Here is a 21639-nt window from a genome sequence, read left to right on the forward strand (position 1 = left end):
CGCAGAAGCCTTAATGCTCCCCCCCTCCAGCGGATGACAGAAGGCTGAAGTGGGGCCGGCGCTGGATTGGGGGGAAGCGGCCTACCTGTCTCCGGCGGCGTCGAGTCCTCATGGGCCGGGAGCTGCGGGGACGCTGGTTGTGGGCGGGCCTGAGGCGGCCAGCCACATGGCACGTCACGGGAGTGGCGGCCAAGGCAGCGGGCCCCGGCGGCGACGGCGAGGAGAAGGCAGCAGGCCCCGATGGCGACGGCGAGTTAGCGGCAGCGCGGCCACTCCTGCGCCCAGGAGCAGACTTGGGCGGGTGTACGGGGAAAAAGGAGCAGGGCCACTGCGTCTTCGACGCGGCAGCCCTGCTCCTTTCCCCGCATTGAGGCGGAGGCAACGGCGGCCAAGGAGGCAATGGGGGGGCCCGCTCTGCACGCCTCCCCATTGCTTCCTTTGTCCGGGTTGACACTTGGAGGAGCGAATCAGGAGCTCCTGATTCGCTCCTCCGAGTTTTAATCCCGGACAGAGCCCGCCCTAACTCCTCCCCACCAGACCTTAGTGCTTCATTTAGTCCGCGGCGCCGCGAGCGGTTTAAAGATATTTTAAATTGTTAAATATTTATTGGGTGATATGGCCATATATTGTCATGTTGACCAGCTGCCCCCCCTCCCAAAATTACCAATGATGGGCTTGGAGGGGTGGGGAAAGGACCTTGGTGGGCTTCCCAACCACATTGTGCACAATCACACCACTTTGGGGGATTCTCGAAGCCTGAACAATATTTTGGGGGTTTCTCAATAATGAAAAAGCTGAGAAAGCCTGAGTTAAGAGCTCTATCCTGGTAAAACTACAATTCCCAGAGTTCCCCTTGGGAGGAAGCCAGAAACATCCACTGGGAGGAAGTGTGCAACTGGGTTTGAACTTGGGGAGCACAGTCCAGGGGAGCGGATGTTGGCGTCTTATTCAGAGCGTTCTAGAAGGCCCTGGTTAAATCTTTGGGTGTGATTGCACAACCATTGCTCAAGAAACAAGGTTTACAGGAAGGCCGCCACATTATCCTGGATGGATGGGACCCCAAAATTAATCACACAAAGATTCCTTTTACCAAGTCAGACCATTGATCCATCAAAATCAAGGCTTCTCTCCTCCGAATGGCAGTGGCTTTTCTGCAAAGAGATGACACACACATCCTGCGCGTTGGGCAAAATTAGTAGATACAATAAAAAATTATTTATGGACAAAAACTGCCTTACATTTTTTTGGGAAAGGGAATTTATTGCTTGTAGAGGAATTCTGAAAGGAAGGTGTTCACAAAGGAAGGCTTTTCAACCCGAAATGGACCTTTTCCAATTCACAATATATGGTTCAAAGGAACTATGAAGATACTCCCACCCTCAGATATGGTGTGATCCAGGGGTAGTCAAACTGCGGCCCTCCAGATGTCCATGGACTACAATTCCCAGAATCCCCTGCCAGCAAATGCTGGCAGGGGCTCATGGGAATTGTAGTCCATGGACATCTGGAGGGCCGCAGTTTGACTACCCCTGGTGTGATCACTCAGAGCGAGTCATGGTAATATTAAACACACCAAAACTGAAGGTGTGATCTCGAGTTTCTATTGAGCCACAAGAAATCTGTAAATAATTTTTAAATTGTAAGCATATCTACTATTTTTGCCCATTGCGCAGGATATTTTGTTTTTTAGTTCCCGGGATCTTAAGCAGAGGGTTTGGCCATCCCCTTTTAATGGGCGACGCTGCGGATAGAACCTTGGATTGTCTGCATGCCACACAGGTGCTCTGTCACTGGGCCACTGCTCTGCCTTGTCAGTGCCACATTCCCACCGAGATAGGCAGGCAAACTAGCGGTACCCAATAGCCCATCCTTCTTGGGCCTTTGCAAAACCCTCAGTGTTCTAAATGTACAGGTCATCACTAAATAACTGCCTGTGGTGAATAGTGAATATTGTCATTGATCTGGATCCAGCTTCGCCACCGTGGAGCCAGGACTGTCGCAGTTGGGGCTGCCGACTTGTGGGCCGTGCCCCACAGCTGTCCCTCTAACAGCACACGAAACCACCAAGTGATGTGTTTTTTCAGCTCCCTGCTGTAGAATGCTCTGCGTTTCAATTACAGTAGAGTGGACCAGGTGGGATTTCATCGGATCAGCTGGCATCCTTGGGAAATCACCCCCAAGCATCTCTGCCCACTCAGTGATCAGGAAGCCTCAGGACTAAAAGAGGGCCCCCCAGAGCTACAGGGCAAGGCATTCCCTGGGCAGTGAATGGTCCCTAGGCTCTACATTGACCCTGCCCATCCAGGGCAGCCCTTGCTCCCCCAACCGAGAATTATAAAGATGCCCCAGTTGACCTGGGATGTGTTGACCTGCCCCAGTGTGACACTGTGCCTGGTTGATGTGCATCTGTTATGTCTGGCTTCTGACTCCTGGCTCTCACTGGCAGATTGAAGCCCAGAATCAGTGTTCATGTCTTCACCCCCACCATTGACTTAATACGTGGGACACCTTTTACCTGGTAATGCCAAGTGTGCAGTCACAGCTTTTGCAAGAGACTTTGTTTTTTAAATGAAGCCAAGGAAGTTGCCAAGCAAAACGGGGTGTAGGGGACAAAGGGGGTGGGGCGGGTGGGTTCCCGGCTGCCATGAATCTGGGCAGTTTGGGGGATTAGTTTTCAGAGGATACTGGGCACTCCTGCTGTCAAGCCAAGGGCCTTGTCATGGGTCAGATCCTGCTGCTAGTTTTTCCTCTCAATATTGCTCAGTGGCCCTCCCTGTTCCAGCCCTGTCCCACATGGATTTCGTCCCCGTGTGACTTTTGTCCGCTGTAGGTTTTGTCCCCATGGCCCCCAGCATTGCTTTTTGGGGTGGTCAAAAGTGAACTCTCTTGTCTCCAGCAGACAAGCTGGTCAGATCCAACCCAAGAAGTGCACCTGATTCTGTCCTGTCTTTTCTCATGATCTTGACCCCACATGTTGCTGCACTCAGGTAAGTTGCAGGGTTCTTTGGTTTGGTTGCCAGGTGCTGTGATTGATCTGGGGCTGCTTTTTGGAAGGAGGGGCTGCTATGGTGTGCACAAAAGACCCACCCAGTGAGGGAAGCTTGGGAACTCTGTGCAATTTCCTGGTCACCAAACATTCTTTAGAGCAGGGGTAGTCAACCTGTGGTCCTCCAGATGTCCATGGACTACAATTCCCATGAGCCCCTGCCAGCAAACGCTGGCAGGGGCTCATGGGAATTGTAGTCCATGGACATCTGGAGGACCACAGGTTGACTACCCCTGCTTTAGAGAAGAGGCCCAATTGCCAAGCTCACTCTCAGCCAGCCAGGGAAATTCCCCTCCCGGGTTCAACATCTGCCTGCATCTGAGCTAAAGCACCCCAGGGCTTAGCCCCAGAATTCCTTTGCAGGGCCAGGCCTGAGAACACAAGACGGTAGAGTACATCTGCATTTCATTAACCCCACAAGAAACACTGCAAACTTCCACTCGTTTAGCATGGGGAGACCTGGCTTTCAGTTCATACGAGCTTGAACGGGAGGGCTTTTCCCCTCACAAAACTACACCCGCTTCCCTGGATTAGCCCATAGTACAAATGTAGGCTTGCGACCGGTCAGCTTTTCTGCTGGTGACAAAGGGGAGTCCCCCTGGATCATCAAAAAGGCTATGCCGGGGATCACGGCCCTTGGAGGAAGAAAAACCACGCGATGGGGGCTGTAGCAATGAGATGAATCTGGCAAGGTTTACTAGGGGAAATGCCTGGATCCAACCTGTGGGAGACAATACCTCGGACTGCCTCTAGGGGGAAAGCTCTCCCCATATTTGCTGCCTCAGAAGAACCAGAGGCAGAGACACTCTTTTGGAGGAAAAGCCAGATGGTGGCCGAGGCAATCCCTTCCAAAATCACACAGCAGGCAGGCAGGCAGGCAGGCTGGGCAGCTGCTGACACTCCCCTGGCCCTCACAGTCCAGACAAATGGCTGGCGTCCCAGGAGTCGCTGAGGGTCTCCAGCAGGCGCTGCCGGGCCAGCAGCCTCCGGAGGTGCATCCGGTAGTCCTCCATCACCAGGTCGTCCCAGCGCCTCAGTGGGAAGTGATCCTGATCCACTGTCAAGCCGGTGTGCAGGAGCTGGTTCCGGGTCCGGAAATCTGACACCGTGAGCAGCCACCTGTGGGGGGAGATGGAGTGTGGAGGGGGGGACAGTGAGGGGGCAGGCCCGGCCTTATCATCAAAGTGCTGCCGCTGTGTCTCAGTGGCCAAAGAGCCAACAAGTGCCAAATTAATTGAAAATGCCGGCGTCAGGCCCAGCCATGGCCGGGAAGTGGACACTGACAATAGGCAAAGGAACAGCCTCCGAGGAGACAGAGAGGGAACGTGGGGTACTTTTCCCAGGTCTTTTTGTGCTGCCTCTTCAGAGTCATCACGGCAGCATGCAGGTGGAATCCCCACAAGGGCATTGGGCAACCCCCAGGTGGGGCCTGAGGGCTCCCCAGAATTCCAGTGGGCCCCTAGACCAGGGGTAGTCAACCTGTGGTCCTCCAGATGTCCATGGACTACAATTCCCATGAGCCCCTGCCAGCGTTTGCTGGCAGGGGCTCATGGGAATTGTAGTCCATGGACATCTGGAGGACCACAGGTTGACTACCTCTACCCTAGACTACAGAAGTCAGCTAACCTGGAGTCCCTAGAGGCCTGGGAGGGCAGGCTGCCTGGCACTACACCGCCATAGAGCTTCCTCACTTTTGGGGTCCATCTGTTCCACTGAGTCACAACCAGGGCTGGAGTGTGGTGTCGGGAGGCAGCCGCCCCGCTGGCCACGTCTGCTCACCTGTTCTTCCGTCCAGCTGTTCCGCAGATCACGTTGATGTTCTCAAACTGGATGCTGCGCAGGAGGCCCGCCTCAAAGGCATTCGGAATGGCCGCCTCAACCACCCTGAGGACGTCGGCGTGGTTCATCTCCTTCTCAGGCTGGGGGCAAAGGCAGAGCTCATTGCTCAGGTGCAGTGGCTAAGAGCTGCGGCCTCTCATCCGGAGAGCTGGGGTTGGATCCCCACTCCTCCACATGCAGTCAGATGACTACCCGATTCTCTTAGAGCTGCTTTCACAGAGCAGTTCTGTCAGAGTTCTCCCAACCCCACCTACCTCACAGAGTGTCTGTTGTGGAGAGAGGAAGGTAAGGTGGTTGTAAGCCGCTTTGGGACTCCTTTGGGTAGTGAAAAGCAAGATGTAAAAAAAATAGCTCTTCTTCTTCTCTTCCCCCTCCCCACCAGGTAAAGCTTCCTGTACATGATTTGGAAGTAAAAGAACTCGCCTCCCCAGCCTTCAGTTAAATTCAGGGCTGCACTCCAAGTTCCATGCTCAAGTCTCTAAGCAGTTCCTGGGTGTGCCTGAACAGCAGTGGGGATGGAGGAGAGAAGGTTGGAAAGGCCTAAGAACTGCATGGCTGGATAAGGCCAAGATTTCATCCAGTCCAGCATTCTGTGAGTGGCCTTTGTCACATTCACCCACCCTCTGTTCCAGGTTTCACCCTCAGAGATTCAGGGAAGCAGAGGTTTAATGGTTGCCTTTAATAGACTTACTCACTGTCACATTCTTTATCCTGCCCTTCGTTTGAGCAGCTCAGATCAGCACACAGGGCATTTCCACACATCGGCAAAAATAGCGTTACGCCAGCTGAATGACTTAACGCTACATACAATCGCACTTCCCAGCCCCTCCTCACCTTTTTGATGTCTCGCTCTTCTCTGCCGCCATTTCACGCTTTCCCCCCTCCACATGCCTGCTTGAAATGGCGGAAGACAGCAACGCAGTTTATACGTGACTCTCTTCCGCCTGTCAATTAAGCCAGGCAGCCAATCCCCTTTCTCCATGCTTTAAAGGGCCCGCAATATGAGCTAATTTTTTTTAATTCAATACTTCTCCGTTGAAACGCCTATTTATTTAAATTCAATACTTCTCCGTTGAAACGCCTATGCATCTAATCATAGATGCATAGTGCTCCTGTACAGCCACCCCTTATAGAATCACAAGTTTTGCTTCTTTTAAAAATGAATCTCGTTCCTGATGGGGGGGGGGGAAGCTTAGAGAGGCATGCTTTGTGCTACAACTTTGCCTATTTGTTGCTCCAGGCAGTTTGCTTAAAAAAAATTTTTTAATCCTCTCTTCCCCAGGGCAAGGGAGAGGGAGGCGGGTACGAGGGTGGGACATTGGAGGTGGAGATAACGGTTCTTTGCCTCCATACATTTTTTTCTTTTTTTGCTGGTGGCCTGCTGGTTGCTCTCCAGTAGGTAGCGCTACATAGGTTGGTGAATCCACTTTTTGGGATTCACCAACTAGCGCTTTAAAACGGAGGATGTAACCAGCCGTTTACCGCCCAGACGTTGCATGTTGGCAACGTATGGAAGGGCCAGAATATAACGATAATGAAAGGTAAGTATTTCACTATTTTTAAAGGCTGTGGAATTCCACACAGAGTTATCACCCCACCCCCTGTTTTATCCACACATCACTCCTTTGAGGTGGAACAAAATTTGCATCCGGTGCAAGGTATAAGTTTTCATGTGCTTCCTCAGATATGAACTGTGCATGCACATGAAAGCTTCTACCTTGAATAAAACTGTGTTGTCCTTAAAGATGCTCCTGGGCTCAAACTTTGCTGCTTCTGCCCAACCCGGCTCCCCACCTGAATCTATCCTGTGAAGTACACAGCCTGAGAGAGGGACAAGCCTAAGATGACCCAGTGAGATTCACGCCTCAGCAGAATTTGAACCACATTCTTGTCCCCCCACTCCCAGTTTTAGTTCGACACCCCAATGGTTCCTCCCCACGCACAGACTGTGAATGTGTCCAGTTAAACCTAGGAAATTTGTTAAACTATCTAACAGTTATGGCCTTCCTCACTTCTTGTGGTAGTCAGTCTCATAAGTGAATTTTACAAAAAGCAGCCAAGGAGGGATCTAAGGAAAGTGAATCATCACTGTGGACTTACAGCCAGCCCTCTCGGACTCTTTGCACTAAAACAAGGGTCTAGGGGTAATATTTCAGATGTCTCGAAAGCCTCCAGTTTTCTTAAAGCCATGAATTAGGCCAGGCAAGACTACAGAAGTTCTCTCATTCTATGGAAATCACCTCGGCTATGATCATGCAAAAAGAGTGAAAATGTTCACCGTGCAAGTAACCGTGCAAGTAACTAAACCCAAAACCAGGGAACAAGATTTGGATCCAGGTGCGGTTTCAGTCGTACATTCACCTGTACACGTGTTGAATGCAATGTAAGAATGATGCAGTGTGTGAAAGAAGAAAAATCATATGTATAATGTACACTGATTACATATAGTCCTGTCCACATGTAACAGCAAACGCGTAACTGCATGTATGTGCATGCATGTTTTCCTCTTCTCCAGCACATGTTCACTTTACAAATGAAATCATTTACTAGTATCTAGGTAAACGTAGTATCTAGGTAAACAAGAGCCTCTTGTGGCGCAGTGGTAAGGCAGCTTTCTGAAAGCTCTGCCCATGAGGCTGGGAGTTCGATCCCAGCAGCCGGCTCAAGGTTGACTCAGCCTTCCATCCTTCCGAGGTCGGTAAAATGAGTACCCAGCTTGCTGGGGGGTAAACGGTCATGACTGGGGAAGGCACTGGCAAACCACCCCGAATTGAGTCTGCCATGAAAACGCTAGAGGCCGTCACCCCAAGGGTCAGACATGACTCAGTGCTTGCACAGGGGATACCTTTACCTCTACCTTCAGGTAAACGTGCCTTTAAAATCATACATTGATCTGTACATGTGTTGAATGTAATATGAAGTTACATATATAAAGAAAAAGCAAGTGTGCACTGTACAGATAATATGACCATTTACTACACTGTGGTAAATGGGTATTACTATTACTATACTATGAGTATTACTATCACCCGACGGAACTGACTTGAAAAAGAACTGGAAAAAGAACTGGACAGAGCTGAGAACAGTGAGTGCGGTGAGAGCGACGAGGGAGGGGGATGGGCAGAACAGAAAGAACAGAGAGAACGCAGAGCTAGTAAAGGGAGTGACGACCCTGCGGCTTGATAAAGACACCCGGCTGGATTTATTGCAGCTGTGGAATGCAACTCAAGTCAGGGGTGTAGTGGAAACGCTACCGTTCACCCCCCCTCGCCCTCCCCCCCTCCTCACCTGCTCCTTATTCCTCACGTCTGCAAGCTCACCCTCCTCCCTCTGGGGAGCTGCCTTTAGGCTTGTTCCCCGATTAAGTCCACAGAGGGAGACAAAAGAAGAAGTCCCTACCAGGGTGGGAATTGTGGGTGAGGCCACAGCAACTGAAACACGCTCCTGCACGGCAAGGGACTGGAGAGAGACCGCGGAGCAGCATTCAGGGTTTGGGCAGCCATTTGCTTGGCAAGTGCGTAGAACCAGCACCCCAAACTTAAGAAATCGAGCTGCGGAGGAAGATCTCCCTGCGTATTCCCTGCTGGCCCTGCCGCTGGGTGGGGCGTTCAAGGGCCTTTGTTCTATTGTGAGCTGCCGGCCTGGGAGGCCTTCGGAGCTGTGCTACCACTTTAAGCTACGAACCGGCATTACGAAGATCTACCATCCTGCGCTCTCTAGTGGCTCGACCTGGCAGGGTCGTGAAGATCATCCGGGAAACGCAGCCCTGGACCTCCAGCGTCATCTACTGGCCTCCAGAATAATCATTCAAGATTATCAGGATCATTCTGCTGGACTAGCAAAACAGCTGCCTCCTGGAGTTACCATTGGAAGCAGGCGACCGACTAAAGTGGAAATTGGACTCAGCACCTGCACGAATCAGCTCATTAGGGGGTTGAGGGGGAGGGGCAAGATAAGGATAAGAATACGGGCATACTCAAGGTCATCTACGGGGAATTAGATAAGTTAAGGTGCCCTAGCAGGGATCTATTGGAACCAGTGGGGGGCAAGGTCGTGAGAACCCCCTCGAGGCGGGATCTGACTAGGCCCTAGCCTGCTGGTGAAATAGGACTGCTGGCTTGCAGAGATAAGGTTAGGGAGGGAGGTTAGGGTGGGTTTAGTGGGTGGAATTGGGTTGGGGGGGCTAGGGTGGGATATTCAGTGCAACCTAGGAGTATTAGTGCTAGGGTTCTAGGGCAGCTAGTTAGCTGAGGGTTGTTCCCCTGGGAGTATGATTGGAGGGGTACCACAATGAGGTGGGGCCCAAGTTGGGGCCGGGATCTCGTCCATAATGGGTCAAGGGCGATATGGCTGGGGGAGGAGGTTAGACAAGAGAAGGTCAGAGAGCACTTGTGTTAGTCCTTGGGCCAAGCCGTGGTTACACGGCAGACGCCCGAGGCGTGCTCGCTGCCCTTCTAACCTCCATCCCATCCCCAAATATACGGGGGAGGAGGCAAGGGTGGACCCGGTCTTGGTCCTGTGCAATGCAAGGTCAATCAACAACAAGGCCTCAACTCTGCAACAATTTTTCGTGGAGTCTGGGGCCGACCTTGCGTGTGTGACTGAGACCTGGGCGAGGGGTGGCGAAACAGTCGCCTTAAAGGAACTTGCCCCCCCAGGGTTTGTGGTCCTGCACCAATCCCGGGTCCATAGGAGGGGAGGGGGGGTGGCAATCTTGGTCCGGGAGGATTTCTCCTACAGGGCTCTCCCGGCCCCAGACATCAGGGGAGTGGAGTGCGTCGGTATTGGGTTGGACTCGGTCGAGAGTTTGGCCATCTGGTTGGTATACCGTCCGCCCAACGCCCAACCAGATGTCCTGCCGAGCCTGCTGGAGGCGGTGGCCGCCTGGGCCTTGCAGTACCCCAGGCTTATAATCTTGGGGGACTTCAATGTCCATGCGGACGCGCTGCCCCCAGGACTTGGCTCGGACCTAGTGTCGGCCATGGCGATGCTGGGGCTCTCGCAATTTGTTGCTGGGCCCACCCATCAGGCCGGCCACACCCTCGACCTGATCTTTGGGGCAGGGATAGAGGTGGTTCTGGATACAGCTTTGGCCGTACCATGGTCAGACCATTATGCCCTGCGGGCTCGGATCAAGACCCCACCCCCTCCCCAGTTGGGCGGCGGGCGCATTTTTGCCCGCCCAAGGAGACTCATGGATCCAATTGGTTTCCAGAATGCTCTGCGGGACCCGAAACCTCCCGGCATCTTGTTAGCGGCCATGGTGGAGGACTGGCAGTCCCGCCTGTCGGCTGCCATAGACGAGATTGCTCCTAGACGTCTTCTCTGCCCTCGACTCAAACGGGCACCCTGGTATACTGGGGAGCTCCGGGAGAAGAAGAGGGAATTGAGACGACTAGAGCGAGTGTGGCGGAAGGCCCGTGACGAGGCTACAAGAACATCTCATCGCACGTTTATGAGGGCGTATGAGATGGCAGTGAAAGCGGCTAAACGTGAATTCTTTGCCGCGGAAATTGCATCCGCTAGCTCTCGCCCAGCTCAACTATTTAGGGTTGTTAGATCTCTTACCGCCCTGGAAGATGGGCGCCAAAATAGTAGGAATTTGACCATCAGCTGTGAGGCATTTGCGAGCCATTTCGCGGATAAAGTCTTGTCGCTCCGCCACTCCCTTCCAGCTACAGTTAATACAGTTAATGAACTAGAGGCCCGTTGGCCGCCTTTGGAGGTAACGTTTGATGGCTTCAGGCGGCTCTCTTTATCCGAAGTGGACGGGTTGCTGGGGAGGATGAGGGCAACCACCTGCCCCCTTGATCCCTGTCCGTCTTGGCTCCTTAAGGGGAGGGATGGACGGATAGGTGAGCAGCTCAGGGATATTGTTAACTGCTCTCTCCAGTTGGGGGAGTTTCCTGAGGTGCTGAAGGAGGCGATGGTGTGCCCTCTCCTCAAGAAGCCATCCCTGGACCCACATGACCCTGCAAGCTACCGCCCAGTAGCGCATCTAGCGTTCCTGGGTAAGGTGGTGGAAAGGGCTGCGGCGGACCAGCTCCTAGCGTTCCTGGAAGATACTTCGGCACTCGATCCATACCGGTCTGGCTTCCGCCCTGGTCATGGGGTGGAGACTGTGTTGGTCTCCTTGTTGGATGACCTTCGTCGCCAGCTTGACCGAGGTGGCTCTGCTGTGCTAGTTCTTTTAGATCTGTCGGCCGCGTTTGACGTGGTCGATCACGAGCTGCTAGCGAGCCGCCTTGCCGGTACGGGGATAAGGGGTACAGCGCTGGATACGCTCCTTCCTCCAAAACCAGACACAGAGGGTAGCCGTGGGAGAGGAAGTATCGGGCCCTTACCGGCTCCCTTGTGGGGTCCCACAGGGCTCGGTGCTCTCTCCTACATTATTTAACATCTTTATGCACCCTCTGGCTCAACTGGTACGGAGCTATGGGCTGGGTTGCCACCAGTACGCTGATGACACCCAGCTCTTTCTCCTCATGGATGGCCACCCGGACTCCCCCCCAGATCCATTTGCCAGATGTTTGGAAGCCGTAGCTGGATGGCTCGAGCAGAGTCGCCTGAAACTCAACCCCTCCAAGACGGAGGTTCTGTGGTTGGGCCGTAGGGGGGCAGATCAGGAAGCGCGCTTACCCTTTCTGGCTGGGACGCAACTTAATATCGCATCTCAGGCCAGGAATTTAGGGGTGACCATCGATGCCTCACTAACACTCGAGGCACAGGTTAAACAGGTAGCTAGCCGGGCATTTTTCCATCTTCGCCAGGCTCGGCTACTAGCGCCCTATCTGTCCTCTGAACACCTGGCCACAGTGATCCATGCGACGGTCACCTCTAGACTAGATTTCTGTAACTCGCTCTACACCGGCCTGCCTCTGGGCTTGATCCGGAAACTGCAACTCGTCCAAAATGCGGCTGCTAGAGTCCTCACAGCTACACCATGGAGGGCTCACATCCAGCCAGTTCTGAGGCAGCTGCATTGGTTACCGGTCGCCTTCCGGATCAGGTTCAAGGTTTTGGTTTTGACCTTCAAGGCCATCCGTGGTCTAGGCCCAGCATATATGAGGGACCGCCTTTTGCCCTATATCCCCCGCAGGGCTTTACGCTCTGCGGGGGCTAACCTACTGGTCGTTCCCGGCCCCAAGGAAGCCCGCCTGGCCTCGACTAGGGCCAGGGCCTTTTCGGTCCTGGCCCCAACCTGGTGGAATGAGCTCCCGGAAGAGCTGAGGGCCCTGCGGGAATTACCAGCATTCCGCAGGGCCTGTAAGACGGAGCTCTTCCGCCAGGCTTATAACTGAGGCCGGGCGGAAAGAAGATCAGCCCCCCCCTCACAAACTGGTGGTAGAGAGCATCACCCCCCACCGTAGATGAGGATGCGGAGAGCAAATGAGTAGGCTACGCCATCGCTGTTACAATTATTGTAAATAATTGGTTTATATTGTCATTTTATGGTTTTAGGGGACGGGTTTATGTAAGCCGCCTCGAGCCTTCGGGGGGAGGCGGGGTATAAATATAAATATAATAATAATAATAATAATAATAATAATAATAATCATTATTTTGATGTGAAGAGCTCTTTTCTCAGACTCAGGGGGCAGCAAGGGGCAGCTGGACTTCCATTGATAAGGAGCCCTTTTCAGTTGTGGCATGCACACATACAGAAAACCGGGTATCTGAGTACTGAGAGCGTGCTCCAGATAATGCACAGCTGCTGTGTCTGAACGTTTTACATGCACATTCAGTTTTGATGCATGCAAACCAGGCGCCTGGAAAACTGAGTGATTAGATTGCTTCTATGTGCACGCATTGGACATGTCTGGAGAAGGTCTCTGCAGGCTCCTGGCACGCAGGGGTGTAACATAATGTCTGTAAAGGGCAGGGGGTGTGGGGACTCTGCCCCCACACTATGTCTTCAGTCCCTCCCCTTCACCCTCTACCCACACCGTGGCCAAATGCCTCCAAGTCTCCTTCCAGCACTGAATCACAACTGACCTGGATCTCCATACAAAGGCAAAGGGGCCGGGCAGCTGGAGGCCGGGGGAACTTCCGGATGCAAGGCATTTCCATGTCCAGGGCCTCATATTCAGCAATGATTTTCTTCAGGTATTGACGCCTGCGGGGAGGGAGGAGAGGGCTGAAGGGCAGAAGCCTCCATGCTGCTCTGTGCGAACAACATGATGTCCATGCCACAGAAGGAACTGCTTTTCCTTCCTTGTTGCTAGAGACTGGTTTGCCCCTTCTCCAGACTACAGTTCCCAGGATCCTTTCAAGGGAACCGGGATGGTTCAAGCAATATGAAACAAATGTAGGCTTTTGCTACTGAAAACAACATTTTGGAGAGTGTGGCAGGGCCGTGACATGGAGAAGCGCCACCGATACAATGCAGAGATCCGCATGCGGCAGCTGACTCCCGCACCATCCGAAGCAGTGAAAGACACGTGTTTTCAGTGGGGACTGCAACCTGCACTTCATTGTCTGAGTGCATTTCTTTGTGCTCTGCCTTCCCAACAGGCTTCTCGACAGGGTGGCAAGCCAGAAATGATCCCTCTGCAATGAGAAAATGGAAAACCAGCAGCCGTAGGGACAGTGAGGGGCCACAAGGGGAAAGGAAGGCACCCCATTGGATGCATTCTGGTCTGCTGCCAACCAATCAGGAAAGGGGCCCTGCCCACTCTGGTCTGGATCCAGGCAGGTTTTTCCTCTCAATCTCACCCGAGTCCCCTCCTTAGTATCCCCCCTGATCCCCGTGGCTTTGGCCCAGGCAGATCTCCTCCTGGCAGAGCCTGGCCTGGCCCGCTGTCCTCCAGGGCGGGAGGGGCTGGCCGGTCCCTTCGCAGCCAGCAGGAGCTACTCACGAGGTTTTGCGGGGTGGGGGGCAGGGCTGCTCCAGTTCTGGGAAAGGGGACGAGGCTCTCTCTCCGTTCTCACGCTCTGGCACATTTGGGGCTGCAAGGAGGAAGGGCTCTTAGTAGTCAGCTCTGACACTCACTGCGTGTGGGGGAGCGAGGGATCAAACCCGGCTCGCCAGATTAGAAGCCCGCGCTCCCAACCACTGCGCCAAGACTCAGGCTCTGTGCCAGGAACCTTGCAGGCCCCACTGATCACTCTCCCTGCTCCGCTGCAGGCCCTGCTGTTTCTACCTGGCAAGGCAGTAGGCCGGAGCCTGAACGCGAAAGCTGGCATCGTGGAGACGGGTCTCAGCCTCCTAGAATTACAACTGGTCTTCAGACTGCAGAGCTCCCTCCCTCTCCTCAATCTCGGCCCTCCCTGGGCCCCTCCCCCCAACTCCAGGATTTTCTCAAGCCAGACTTGGGCTGAAGGTGTTGGAGATGAAGCCTCTGGGGGGCTACAGGGAGTCCCCCCCCTCCTCCTCCTCCTCCAAATCCAGCCAGCTGGGTGACCTTGGGCCAGTCACAGTTCTCTCAGGCCTGTTCTCGCAGGGCAGATCTCTTAGAGCTCTCTCAGCCCCACCCACCTCACAGCGCGTCTGTTGTGGGGAGAGGAAGGGAAAGGGGTCTGTAAGCTGCTTATGGACTTCTTCGGGTAGTGAAAAGTGGGGTATTAAAAAACAGCTCTTCTTCTTTAGAAGCTGGCCACCCTTGCTGGAGCTCTTGAGTTGCTTCAAGGGCCTGACCCAGCAGGTGGGGAGCAAAGCAGCTCCTTCTCCTATTATGTGTTGCCTTGCCACACCTGTAATGGTGTCCTGAGGATCCTCTTATAACAGGTCCCGATGCAATATGTGTGCAAATCAAAGGAACTGGGATTCCTTAGATGTGGGGGGAAGGGATGGGTCTTCAGAGGGCAAGGAAATCAGCAATTCCCAAGTGCTCCGTTGACCTGCAAACTGGCATTGTCTCCAGGGAGAGGAGAGCAACATCAGCAGCTGAAAACCTCTGCTGGCTGGGAAGGAGGATTTCCCCTAGGAGTCCAGGGTACACATTTCCTGTTTCCGCACGAGTGAAACTGACCCATATTTGTATGTTTCTGGTGCCAAGATGTCATTGCAAAGCAGGATGCTAGCGGGGGTGCCTGTAGCATGGCTGAAGGGTGTTTGCAGGGAACTGCCCCTCTTGCAAGGTGGGGTCTGGCTGCTAAGAACTGGGCTCCTTGTGGCCAGGGGCCAGGGATCCAGCATGAGCCCCCCCCCCCTCTCCTGCAGAATCTCTGCTCTCACACCTTCCAGCTCCACTCCTCCAGGTGTCATTTCTGCATCCCCACCCCCACCCCCATCCTTTCAAACTCAGCTCCATTGAACTGGGTAACATGTTAAAACCTCGCCCTGGCAGCAGCATCTTCGCAGAAGGGGAGGAGAGGAAGGGGGTTGCCCTGGGCAGCCCCACAACCTGGGGGGGGGGGGCAGAAGGGAAGAGGCCTTGGTCTGTCCGGATCTTTACCTGGTTCCCCCTGGGTGCTGGAACTTGACTTCAACTTGGGGCCTTCGGTCTCATCTTCCTGCATCCTTGGACTTAAAAATCAGAGCTGATTATAAGGGGCCCCATAAAAAGAAAAATAACCCTGTCAAAAGAATACATTTTGGAGCAATGCTTTGGGGCCTCTTCAACTTGACACGACCCAGGGCTTCAGCACACCTTATTCCTGCTCTGTTAAATAAGATTTGGTAATACCTTAAGCTTGATTTCTCTCTTCTCCGCTGAAGCAACCCTGATTTTACGTGTTTTGCCCAAAACCTCTCTCTCTTTTTTGTAGCCACCTAAGTCAATCTCAAGATGTCTCCTTGAAGGGGAAAAACAGGCACATGACACTTTCAGCTTTTCCCAGTCCCTTCTGTTTTCACACCAGCTGAGCCCACTGAAATTCTCTCCTAGATCCATTTTATGGATGAGCATCTTGATGCCGATTCACACGTTATGGGGCACACGGGTTGGGTCTGCCCCACTCCCATGTAACAGTCAGAAGAGAGCTGTGAGATCTCTCTGTTAAGAGAATGATAAAACCATAGAGATGGAAGGGGCCATACAGGCCATCAAGTCCCACCCCCTGCTCCATGCAGGACCAGCCTAAAGAATCCAGGATAAGGATCTGTCCAGCTGCTGCTTAAAGATCACCAGTGAGGGGGAGCTCACCACCTCCTCAGGCAGTCAATTCCACTGCTGAACTACTCTGACTCTTAATCCCCCCCCCCATATCTAGCCGGTATTGTTCTCATAGAATCATAGAATCATAGAGTTGGAAGGGGCCATACAGGCCATCTAGTCCAACCCCCTGCTCAACACAGGATCAGCCCAAAGCATCCTAAAGCATCCAAGAAAAGTGTGTATCCAACCTTTGCTTGAAGACTGCCAGTGAGGGGGAGTTCACCACCTCCTTAGGCAGCCTATTCCACTGCTGAACTACTCTGACTGTGAAATTTTTTTCCTGATATCTAGCCTATATCGTTGTACTTGTAGTTTAAACACATTACTGCATGTCCTCTCCTCTGCAGCCAACGGGAAGAGCATTCTGCTCTCCTCCAAGTGACAGCCTTTCAAATACTTAAAGAGGGCTATCATGTCCCCTCTCAACCTCCTTTTCTCCAGGCCGAACATTCCCAAGTCCCTCAACCTATCTTCATAGGGCTTGGTCCCTTGGCCCCAGATCATCCTCGTCGCTCTCCTCTGTACCCTTTCAATTTTATCTACGTCCTTCTTGAAGTGAGGCCTCCAGAACTGCACACAGTACTCCAGGTGTGGTCTGACCAGTGCCGGTCTGACAAGTGTGGTCTGACCAGTGCTCTCTTAAAGAGAGCTATCATGTCCCCTCTCAGCCTCCTCTTCTCCAGGCTGAACTTTCCCAGACCCCCCAGCCTCTCCTCACAGGGCTGGGTCATCCTGGTTGCTCTCCTTTGAACCCTCTCAATTCTGTCTACGTCTATGTGGTGCCTGATTCAGACAGGGACTGTGATGCATATGGAGAAGGGGAGTCATAGGGTTGCCAACCTTGGAGTGGAGCCTGGAGATCTCCTAAAATTACAATTTATTTCCAGGCTACTGGAGACAATGGCTGCCTTGAGGATGGGGTCTATAGCATCAGAGAATCAGCATAATGTCGTGGTTAAAAGTGGTGGCCTCTAATCTGGAGAGCCAGGTTTGATTCCCCACTCTTCCGCCACATGCAGCCAGCTAGGTGACCTTGGGCCAGTACAGTTCTTTCAGAGCTCTCTCAGCCTCACCTACCTTCCAGGGTGCCTGTTGTAGGGAGAGGAAAGGAAGGGGACTGAAAGTCACTTGGAGACTCCTTCAGATAGTAAAAAGCAGGGTACACAAAAACCGCTTATCTTCTTGATCATACTCTGCTGAGTTCCTTCCCCCAAAATTGCCATTTTCAGGCTCCCCAATCTCCCAGAATTCCCCAGCCCAGAGCTGGCAACCCTGTATCATGACCGGAAATAGGGGGCTGTGATACTTGGCCCACAGGTATCCCAGGGAATGTCACCAAACTGGCAACTCACATGTGACTGTTCCACAGGGAGAGCCCCCCAGACCTAACCTTTGTGAGATGCGAATCAGCCAGCTGACAAAAAGCTTCCGGGATCTTCAGGCTGGAGAGCACTTCCCATTTGCTTTAGGATGCTTAGGGCTGATCCTGTGTTGAGCGGGGGGTTGGACTAGATGGCCTGTGTGGCCCCTTCCAACTCTGTGACTCTATGATTTCCTCTTGGGGACCAGGCCATCGCAAACAGCCCTCCCTGGCACAGCTGAGCCCCCCTGCCCCCCTCCCCTTGAAAGCATTCATTATGTGGAGCAGGGGTAGTCAAACTGCGGCCCTCCAGATGTCCATGGACTACAATTCCCAGAAGCCCCTGCCAGCATTTGCTGTCAGGGGCTCCTGGGAATTGTAGTCCATGGACATCTGGAGGGCCACAGTTTGACTACCCCTGATGTGGAGGATGAGAGCCATGGTCCACGTTCTCAGCAGCCAGGGAGGAGTCTGAGGAGACTCTCCTTAGGGCCACATGATACAAAAGGACAGATGTGACAGCAGGAAGATCACCTTGGCCCTTTCCAGTCTCTCCTTTTCCTGAGCCGTTTGGTTGGGGAGGTTGCCCATTCTGGGTCCTGACAGGAGACAGCCATGGCAAGGGAATGAAAGCCGTGGGCGTCGGGGAGAAGATGGCGTCAAGGCCCCTCTGTGCCAGGACCGACTGTTTCTCCGACCCATTCAGCTCCCCTTCACCAGCTCCCTGAAGGCGGGCCTCCCCACACACCTCTTCTGGTTTCTCCCAGCTAACGCCTTTCGACCACTTTGCTTCCACAGTTGCTTTTTGAAGAGAATTTCGCTTTCCCCTTAGGCCAACTGTAGCCATTCGAACCCAGGCTGAAGGTTCCAGAACTGTGGCTCAGCCTCTCCACCGGAGGAGAGGGACTGGTGTGAGTTGCCAGCCTCCAGGTGAGGTTCAGGAATCCTCACAACGGACCCCCATGCTACAAGGATCCCTTTCCCGGGAGGAGAGTGAACACGCTAGAGAAGGGGTAGTCAAACTGCGGCCCTCCAGATGTCCATGGACTACAATTCCCAGGAGCCCCTGCCAGCATTTGCATTTGCTGGCAGGGGCTCCTGGGAATTGTAGTCCATGGACATCTGGAGGACCGCAGTTTGACTACCCCTGCGCTAGAGTCTACCACAGAGGTGAAGAGAAACAGAAGTCCTAGCCTTTCTCAACTCTTTTACCTTTGAGAAGCCCCTGAAACATTCCTCAGGCTTCGAGAAACCCCAGAAGTGGTGCAATCCTGCAGAATATGGTTGGGAAGCATAGCGGTGTACACGAGGGTTGAGCGCTTTGTGTGGTTCGGCCGCCTCAGCAATCACGGACGCCCAAGGCAGCCAGCGCAGTGGCACAGAGAGGAGGACCGCCAGCTGGTGCACCACCACTGCCCTTCCTCTCCGCACCGTGGCGCTGGCCTCCTACATGCCACTTCAGGCTTTGGTGATCACCAAGGTGGCCGAACTGTGCCAAAGTGCTCAACCCTAGCCCCCCCCCAAGGCCCCTTCCCTTCCCAAACCCCCTCCAGAACATCATTTGGGGAGGGGTAGGTGGGTTAACCTGACCACATATGGTCATATCACCTGATAAATGTTTAGCAAATTTTACAAATATATCAACAATTAATCAACTCCCACCCATTCGGGAAACCCTTCCAGGGCTGTCGAGAAACCCTGGCTGGCAAAGCCGATCCTAGAGCACCCTTATCCCCCGCACCCCCCTGCCCTGCCTCCACAGCTCCAGGAATTCCTCAAGCTGGCGTCTTCATAACCAGTTATTTTCCTTGGTGGATGCTGGGGTGTCAACCACCAGGTGGAGCCTGGAGACTTTCTGGAATTACAACTGATCTCAAGACTACAGAGTTCAGCTCTTCCTCCACGTGCGAATTCCGGCAGGTGGGTTTGCTGGTGCTAGACCAGGGGTAGTCAAACTGCGGCCCTCCAGATGTCCATGGACTACAATTCCCAGGAGCCCCTGCCAGCATTCGCTGGCGAATGCTGGCAAGGGCTCCTGGGAATTGTAGTCCATGGACATCTGGAGGGCCGCAGTTTGACTACCCCTGTGCTGGACAGTGGAGTTCAGCCAAGAACGGAGTGTGAGATGGGAATTTGGACCAGGAGAGCAAGAACTTCCCAGGGCCTGTGTGGCTCCCAGCACCAGCTCATGAAGAGTGCTTGAATGATGCATTGGGTGTCTTTGTTTTAAAAAAAAAACTACAGAGATCAGTTCCTCTGGAAAATATGTCTGCTTTGCAGGGGGGTGGGGGAGGCGATGAATCATAGACTCATAGGGTTGGAAGAGTCATCTAGTCCAACCCCCTGCACAATGCAGGAACTCACAACTACATTGAACTCTCTGGCAGGGATTCCCAACCTGGGTTCTGTGAGAGTACCCCAGCCTTCGCTGGCAGGGGATCATGGGAATTGTAGTCTATGGACATCTGGAGGGCCACAGCTTGACTATCCCTGCTGCAGAGGCTGGAATTCAACCTTCCACTCAGTCTGAAATGTAGAACTCTTAGAGACAGGGAGCGACGTGGGCACCCCCTTCAGGCCCACACTCCTGACTCCTTGTGTTCTGTGCCAAAGCCCCTAGGCGCAGGGATGTCTGAGGGCTCCAAGAGGACGGAAGAGCAAACCAGGGGAGAGGCCGAAGTGAGGTGAGGCTGGACTCCCAGGGGCTGGGGCAGAGAGAGGAGGGCCCAGTGGCTTCAGTTCTGCAGGGAGCAGGCGGACAGTGAACTTGTGCCTCTGAAAAGCGATTGGAAGCTGGCATGAAACCCACGGGGCCTGGAAGGAGGGAGCGATTCTGCTCTGCTAGGCAAAGGATCAGGATTCTTAGGGATGCCAGCCTCCAGGGAGGGCCTGGGGATTCCCCGGAATTACAGTACATCTCCAGACAACAAAGCTCCATTCCTGCGGTGAAATGGGTGCTTTGGACACTGTTACCCACCGAGGTCCTTGGCCTCCCCAGGCTCCATCCCCAAATATCCAGGAGTTTCCCAAGCAGGACCCAGCCTCCCTACCCCCACCCCTGCCTGTGGCCCGGGGACCTGGCAGCTGTAGGGCAGCCTGAGGTATTTATTTATTTATTGCATGGCGTGGTTGTCATAGAGCCAGGAGATCCCCAGACTGCCTGCCTGGCGGGCAAGAGGCCTTTGGAGGTGGTCTGCCATTGCCTGCCCCACATCACAACTTTGGCCTTCCTTGTCGGTTGCCCTTCCAAGTTTAGCTCCCGAGAACTGACAGGGCCTGGCTTGTCTGGGCTATCCAGGCTGGGCAGTTTGAGGTGGAGGAATCAGAACACGTGGCTTTCTTAGGAGCAGAAAGGGGCCCAGTGGGTGACCATAACAAAACTGACAAGTGATCTTCAGAGCAGTTTTACAAAGTTGTAGAAGGCCCATAAGTAGCAGTTAGTGTATACTGCTTTGAACCAGGAAGAAAGGAGAGCTGTAAATGTTTTAGTTTTTTTAATTAGTTAGGGTGATCACCTATGGGGGACTGGTGACCAGTCTGTTTCCGGGTCAAGTTTAAGGTGTTGGTATTAACCTTTAAGGCCATACGCGGCTTGGGTCCTACTTACCTGCGGGACCGTTTGGTTGCTTATGCCCCCCGCAGGGCTCTCTGCTCTGCAGGTATGAATCTACTGACTATCCCGGGCCCCTGGGACGTTCGCCTGGCCTCGACCCGGGCCAGGGCCTTTTCGGTCCTGGCCCCAACCTGGTGGCATGAGCTCCCGGAGGAGCTAAGGGCCCTGGCGGAACTACCATCCTTCCGCCGGGCCTGTAAGACAGAGCTCTTCCACCAGGCATATGGTTGAGGTCAGGGCAGAGCCCGGGTTCCATCCAAGATCCCTGATCCATCGGCCAGCCTTTCTCTCCTCTCTCTCTTACAGGATTAACGCCCGACCTCTCTCTGAACAAGCGGGAAAAGTGGGGAAATTTATAAAATAGAATGCCATCATTTATTGTAATAATGGGGTATTTATGGGATTTTATGTGATTTTACTTTGATTTTATATTTTATTGTGAACTGCCATGAGACCTTTTGGCGAACGGCAGTATATGAATCCAATTATAAATAAATAAAATCACTTCCAGGAAACCAAACAAGAGCTGCCTCCACACAAGGATTTTCCACTGTATGAAGAGCAGGAAGGATCTGCATTTCCAAGGACTGTCTGCAGGGCTGAGGGCTCCTTCTGAGTGTGACTCTTGGGGATCCTGCTTCAAAACAGATTTAAAAAACAAACCCTCTTTTGATATTCCGTG

At 53.3% G+C, this 21639-nt stretch overlaps 1 protein-coding gene across 3 annotated transcripts; it reads right to left on the minus strand.

Annotated features, from left to right (window-relative positions):
• Nucleotides 1-3321: 3321 nt before the first annotated feature.
• C16H19orf81 (chromosome 16 C19orf81 homolog) lies at nt 3322-18302 on the minus strand. 3 transcript variants are annotated; one of them, XM_077315074.1, is made up of 6 exons: nt 18093-18301; nt 15283-15403; nt 13744-13834; nt 12881-13001; nt 4826-4965; nt 3322-4165 (listed from the first exon to the last, which is right to left on the minus strand). In XM_077315074.1, the coding sequence occupies exons 2-6, from the start codon at nt 15344-15346 to the stop codon at nt 3958-3960; spliced, it is 624 nt and encodes a 207-aa protein (XP_077171189.1). In that variant the 5' UTR covers nt 15347-15403; nt 18093-18301; the 3' UTR covers nt 3322-3957. The 3 variants fall into 3 exon arrangements, with proteins under 3 accessions (XP_077171189.1, XP_077171187.1, XP_077171188.1); XM_077315072.1 differs by having other exon boundaries at nt 3324-4165; nt 15283-15353; nt 17879-18302; XM_077315073.1 differs by having other exon boundaries at nt 3325-4165; nt 15283-15353; nt 18093-18298.
• Nucleotides 18303-21639: the final 3337 nt, after the last annotated feature.

Source organism: Paroedura picta, chromosome 16 (genome assembly GCF_049243985.1).
Source record: "Paroedura picta isolate Pp20150507F chromosome 16, Ppicta_v3.0, whole genome shotgun sequence".
Taxonomy (NCBI): domain Eukaryota; kingdom Metazoa; phylum Chordata; class Lepidosauria; order Squamata; family Gekkonidae; genus Paroedura; species Paroedura picta.

Coding starts and splice junctions, on each gene's coding strand:
- C16H19orf81 (XM_077315072.1), bottom strand. CDS start 17,961: ATGGCTGTCTCCTGTCAGGACCCAGAATGGGCAACCTCCCCAACCAAA. Junction 13,835..15,282: donor CAGCACCCAGGGGGAACCAG/GTAAAGATCCGG, acceptor TCCTCCTTGCAG/CCCCAAATGTGCCAGAGCGT. Junction 4,966..12,880: donor GCCTTTGTATGGAGATCCAG/GTCAGTTGTGAT, acceptor CTTTGCCCCCAG/CCTGAGAAGGAGATGAACCA.